General features: G+C 40.9%; 1 protein-coding gene across 1 annotated transcript in view; it reads right to left on the bottom strand.

Annotated features, from left to right (window-relative positions):
* REPS2 (RALBP1 associated Eps domain containing 2) overlaps positions 1-6,784 on the bottom strand; it is a 162,226-nt gene that overhangs the window by 103,407 nt on the left and 52,035 nt on the right. Inside the window, exon 8 of the mRNA XM_010842275.1 lies at positions 2,520-2,570. Coding sequence (XP_010840577.1) covers positions 2,520-2,570 — 51 coding nt within the window. The remainder of the gene's footprint in view (positions 1-2,519; positions 2,571-6,784) is intronic.

Here is a 6,784-nt window from a genome sequence, read left to right as displayed (position 1 = left end):
CAGCTTCTGAGCTAACTTCATGCCAAAGAAGAAAATGACCTTTGAGTCAGAGATGTGTCCTAGAGACAAATTAGCCTCAGGAAATTGCCTTGATATTTAGCTATTACAGTAGCACTCAGGAAATTAGAATCTATTCATTACTCTTAAGCAACTTCAGTTCTTGGTAAAGCTAGTTTTGACATAGCAAGTTCTTATTTTCCTGAAAAACTTCCTCATGGTTTCTATGTGGTAGTCCAGAGTTTTGTTCATCATGCAACGTTGCAATCTTTAATAAAGCCACCATAATGACATGTGATATGCTCTTGCAGTGATCCTTGTAACACAGCTTGCAAGACACGCAAGGCAAAGGCAGGCAAGAACTAACAGGAAGAGTGCTCTGATCCTTTCAACTAGAATAAAAAAATCCACAGAAAAGGGCAACAAAGTTTTCAAATGGGAACTCCTGATTAAACAAGGAAATTAGGGACCCTAGCTAGAAAGAACTTTCTATGCCAGATATAGCTCTAGTGACATTTTTTACTCAAGAAAGAAAATATAATATGGTATGTATAAATCGTGTGCAGGTATATATACACACACATATATATATAGTTGAACATACAATCTCATACTACGTATCTTATTTCATTTTACTTCCATATATAACCTGTGTATTTATATTTTTATACAGAAAGGTAAATGAATATTCAATAAGTGATACTATAAAACTATTAATACAGCCAATTAAAATATAAATGTGCAGGGACTCAACAAAATAATGAATGTAGTAGTATTAGAAGGGTGATTTCCCTTCCCCTTACATTTCTAAAAAGTTTTGTTATTCTAAAGAGGAGGATTCAAATAATTTGATTCTCATGGTCTCAGTAAAGACCCAGTTGGGTGTAGTGAAAATAACAACATCCAAATTAAACCAAGAGGACAATCCCTAAAAGAATCATATATAAAATTTAGGCAGAAATATTAATAACAGAATGTGTGATTGTGGTTTTTGTCATTTCACTTGCTTTGAGAGACAGAGAGGAAGCTAGCAGAAAAAAAAAAAAAAAACTATGAGGGTTGATTTCTGACATTCAGAGAAGTATTTGTCTACTACAAAGGCAGACAAATGTTACTACACCTACATCCTAGAGCCAGGACAGAGTAATTTGTAAAAGACCCATTCATCCTTTAAAAACAGGATGAGTAAATGTGGTGGCCATAGAGAGAAATAGGGACTATACCTTTTTTTCTACCAAAAATTACTGTACCTGTTGTTTTAACAAATATGAACAAAAGTATCTATTACTTGTACATATTTGCTTTAACAAATATGAACATAGGTATTTGTATCTTCTATAAACAAGGAAACAAAACTCTAACTTGGAAACTGCTACTGCTAAGTCACTTCAGTCGTGTCCGACTCTGTGCGACCCCAGAGATGGCAGCCCACCAGGCTCCCCCATCCCTGGGATTCTCCAGGCAAGAACACTGGAGTGGGTTGCCATTTCCTTCTCCAATGCATGAAAGTGCAAAGTGAAAGTGAAGTCGCTCAGTCGTATCCGACTCTTAGCGACCCCATGGACTGCAGCCTACCAGGCTCCTCCATCCATGGGATTTTCCAGGCAAGAGTACTGGAGTGGGGTGCCATTGCCTTCTCCAAACTTGGAAAATCCAGATATAAAAAGTAAACTAAGGTGTAATTCTTTGACTTACAAGGAGACCAGAGTTCCTTAAATGGCAGTATTTCAAGCATACAAAATATGATCATATTTAAATTCACCTTCTCAGGAACACATCTAGTAGCCAAAAGGAGGGAAAAAAAGTCATTGAGAGCCAAAGCAAAACTTGGAAAACACACAAGCAGCATCCCATCTCCCACTGCAGTCTACTGGTGAACAATAATCTCAATACCATGTCCCCTCCTTGAGGTCCTAGGAGTTCTATCAGCATCTCTGTATTCCTCTTCACTCCTCCTATCTACTATCTGATGGCTCTCCCTTTGCTCCTAGCTTCTCCTGACTCAGCAATTACGAAGCTGAGAAGAGACTCTAACAGGATGAAACAGTCCACAAACACTGCTTATCTGCAGTTTTGAGCCTTACTGAAATTGCCAGAGCATTTTCATTCCCTACTCTAGATTTTATACCTAGACTTCTTATTTTTTGGTGTTCACCTTGTCATGACAGGAAATTTCAGTGTTAGTTACCTTTTAACCATATTTCCCTCTTTTCAAAGGTACTTTCCCACTATTCGTTATCATCCTGCAGCAACTGGGTCATGTCACACAGCCCCCTTCTTCATGTCAGCTTGCCAAAGAGCTGCAGCCCCTCTTCCGGCACCAGTAAACACAGAAACTAAGAGCCTCCCCAGCAGCACTGTGGGCTCCAGTCAGGCCCCTAGAGACAAGTGAAGTCACCTACAGGCTAAGTGTCAAACTGAAGGGAAAGGGGATCATGGGTTAGGATTTTCATTGGGAGATTTACTTCTAGTCAGGGAGAGGGCACAAAGGGCATTAAAGCAGAAATTTAAATAAACACTACCTGGATCTTGGTCTTGCTTTGAGACTGTTGGAATCCTTAGGAGTGGCTGAAACAAAGATTATTTGCTGTTTGCTTGGGTTTCATGTCTGCAGTTAAACAGGTTTATAAGCAGCACCTGGGCTAGTACAGAACACATCAACAGTAAACGTGAGGTACAAACATCCCTGTGGAAAACTTGACCACTTCCACATTTTTGTGATTTCATAATTTTATTTCTAAAGCTAAAGGCACAATTAATAGGAAAGAAAAAGCAACATATTTTTCCTTTCATCAGAGCACTAGCCACAAAGCCATTCTTAAATCGAAGCTGGCTAATGAAGAAATTCCAGTCTAAAAAGACAACTCCCTCAAGAGGTTATCTATTTATACAATGATGGGTTCAGACTTGAGGGTTTCTTGGTCTATCATGATAGTCAAGTATTAAATAATAACAGATTTTGAACCAGTCTTCCCTGAATTCTAAGAAGAAATCTATCAGGCTATATATTTTTAAGGTTTTCTTAAAATACACCACCAGGACAGCATGACCACAAGAAATCAAAGCTCCCACAATTAAGCTGAAATGAACTATGCAGTTTTTCCCATAAGAAAATATTATTGTGTCTCAAATTATACAGAGAGTATTATGGAATATATTTTGTCAACCAGACAACTTTTCCTTCACCAATTTATATCATAAACTAGCTTGCTCACTACCAACACACATGAAGCCTACTTTCCCATCGTAAGTTGTTGGGAATAATGAGAAAGAAAATGTTTCATTGCATGATGTCATCCTCTTTTACATTACTCCAAAGATAAAAACCTTCCTTGGTGGGAAGCATGCTGGATTTCTGATGATCATTAAGTGAAAGTGTTAGTCACTCAGTCATGTCTGACTCTTTGCGACCCCATGGACCATAGCCCACCAGACTCCTCTGTCTATAGGATTCTCCAGGCAAGACTATTGGAGTGGGTAGCCATTTCCTTCTCCAGGAGATCTTCCCAATCCAGATATTGAACCCATGTCAATTGCATTGCAGGCAGATTCTTTACCACTGAGCTACCAAGGAGCCCTTAAACTCCTTAGGTTAGATAAGCAGGGCAGAAATGGGGAACGGAGATACTACCAAGGTACAAAGCAAACTAGGAACACACATTCCCTTCACTATGGTCAGCTGCAGAAGACATGCATTTCTCCCGACCAAAGCACCCTGGCTTGTCGGAGTGAGAATACAGCCACCTTTTGACTATAAACCACTGGAAGGCTGCCAGAGCCCTGAGAAGCGTGGGAGGCCTAGCAGTGTGAACCTGCCTTGCTGGGTCTCGTGCACCCACAGTGGCACCTGCCCGAGGACAGACAACCACCTCTCCTCCCCCAGGCCCCTGGGCAGCAAAGGATAGTGGCCCAAGAGAAACTCTCCTCCAGCCCAGCAAGCTTTCCAGGAGCTGGGCAGACAGTAGGACTCCATTCACCATGGCTGGCTCTGATCTGCATCTCTCAGGCCCCACTGCTTCCCAGAAATGTGTGAGTCAGAGAAGTCTAGGTCATGTTAAAAGACTATTCCCCAAACCAGATCATGATAACTTGTTAATTCCTTTGTCCACTGCCATTATCTGTCTTTATGCTGGGGTGTGGATGGGTGTGGAAGGAGCAGGAATCCTGTTGGTGATAGACAGGCAGACAGAGTGGGTGAGAGGGGTGGCTGAGGGTTAGAGACTAGGCCAACTCCTCCTGGCTGCGACATTCACTAGCTGTGATTTCTCTGAACCTCAGTCTCCTCACCTACAGAATGAAGGGAATAAAAATGAGGCCCCTTTCTCACACGGAGAGATAAGAAGGTGAAAGCACTTTAAAAAGTAAACGTGTTCTAGAATTGCAAAATATTACTCTTGTACAGTGTCCTTAATTTTTTAAGCTTAGAAATTTGGTTTCAAAATTTAGTTTTTTCTAAGACAGCAAAGGAGATACAGGTGGGTGCAGGGAATGCAAGGAGAGAAGTGCTCTGCTGCTTAAGACCATCAGGGTGGCAACTGCGAGAAACACCAACAGCAGGCTGAAGGCTACAGTTTGTGGACAAGCAGGTCCGACATCCTTGGCATGATGCGGAGACACACAGAAAAAGATGGCTGTGGTGCAGAGTGGCCTGGTGAATTAGGCTGGAATGTGGCATTAGCTAAGAAATCCATCAGATTCTACTACTATACACACACTCAGCAATTAAAAGGGTAAGAGCCTATGAGAAAAATTACATATCAAGGAATACCCAACTCCCTGATGATACAGTCCCATCCCACCTATAGGCCACAACATTCTCTTCACTGCCATTACTATTATCATGGTTATCACCACCCTCTGCAGAAGGAAGGGCAGAAGTGGGAAATGAGATCCCAGGCAGGGCTGGTAAGTCCCAACAGGTTCCAGATCAGAAAAAGCTGGAGAACACGATTCTAGTTAAGTCTTCCATCAGTTTCCAAGCCCCTGAAAGTCGGACTCAGCATTTGGAGCATGTGAACATCTGCAAAAATGGTGAGGGCAGGTTGTGTCAGAATTCAGGCAGAAGACCACGGGCAAATCATAGCTTCTCACTGAGCTGGGCAGAGAGAAGAAGAGTGAGAATTTCCTAGAACACCCCAGGCACATCACCTTTCCAGGAAACAGAAACAGGACAGGAAGGCAAGCCTAAAGTTTAATTCTCCAGAAGACAGCAACTCAACCAAGGTGAACTGCTAACATGGTATGGAAAGCCTCCAGAATTAGAAACCACCATCTTAAAACTCCTGTCTTTCACTAAGAATCCAAATGTTCCCCGGGTATTAAATAAACTTTCAGATGAGGTATTCCCTCATAGCCACTCCAGAAAGGGCAGCAAAGAACAAATCAGAAACCACACAGCATGCTCCCAGGCAGAATGTGAAACAAATTCAGATATACTTTACATACTGCGGCACATATACCCTGATAGGCTCTGACTGGTGATGGATGCCATGCCCTATTAAATGTTGAAAATGACATCTAAAACTCCTGCCCCAGAGAACATGGGGCACGCTCATGGAAATAAACAGGAAGAGCTCTAAGCCAAAAAGGTTGTTGGAGAAGCACAATTTAACTTTCCAAATTTAAATAGCTTTTATTAATACCATAACACAAAGTTTACAAAAACTGGGACCGTATTCACTTCATTTCCAACAATTAGAGTTGGAAGGAACCTATGTCAGGTGATTGTCCTATGCAAATAGAGCACTTCCCCCATGATGAAGGAACTTGAATCAGTTCCAAAAACCAAAACACAGCTTGAAAATTCCTACCATTTTTGGAGTCACAGTTGATTTACAATCTTAATTTCCTATTTCTTAACATTGTTTTTGAGAGGTAGTGGTTCCCCAAATAGGCTGAACATTAGAATCCTCCAGGGGTTGCCTAAAAATACAGATTCTTAGGCCTCATCACTGTAATCAATCATATATTCTCCTTCATATTCATTCTCTCTTCCTCCATCTCCCTCTTCCCCTCTCACTTGCTCCCCATTCCTTTCTCTATCTCTATACCTCTTTCTTTTAAACCTTAAATGAACTTGGTGTTTTGGAAATACACTACTAAGCCTCGATAAATATTGATTCCTTTGCTCTAACTTTAACAAATAAAGCTTGGATGACACCTAGCTAACTGAAACAAACATGATTTAATTATTAAATATTAAAAGAGAAAACAATAAACGAGAAATGAGCAACTTCTTTCGTGTCCCTATAACCAGAACTACAAACACCCCTAGCCAGTAGTTCTAAACTAGGTTCATCTTGGTTCAATGACAGCTCCATCGAGAAAGCTGAGGACACAGGCCTGGCCATCTCCATGGTCCACAGACACAGTCCTGACTCTCCAAAAACCTGGGCAAACACAACTTTTCTTTTTCTCCATGGAATCTACTCCATGTATAAGCACATTTACCTGTTTTCCTGGTGGTGAAGTATAATGAAAATATTTGAGATTTTTATTTTGGAAATGCAAAGTTTCACCTATGAGCCTCCCGTTGATCCATTCCATCAGCTCCTTACTCTACAGAGAAACCACAATGGCTTACTAAAATCTTCTCAAATTAAAGCCTTCTCAACTTTACACTTAGTGACAATGAGACCCTCAATTCAAACGGAGGGATCCTTTCAGTGAAAACTATATTTAGAACTTACAAAGAAATCACCCTCTTCTCATACCTGAGAAGAGCAAAGGAGTGAAAAAGAAACCAAAACGTTTCCTTAGAATAAAACACACAACAAATATTTGGAAA

This window comes from Bison bison, unplaced genomic scaffold (assembly GCF_000754665.1).
Source record: "Bison bison bison isolate TAMUID 2011002044 unplaced genomic scaffold, Bison_UMD1.0 scf7180017864174, whole genome shotgun sequence".
Lineage (NCBI taxonomy): Eukaryota > Metazoa > Chordata > Mammalia > Artiodactyla > Bovidae > Bison > Bison bison.
Note: the sequence above shows the minus strand (reverse complement) of the source record. Positions and strands in the feature narration are given on the sequence as shown.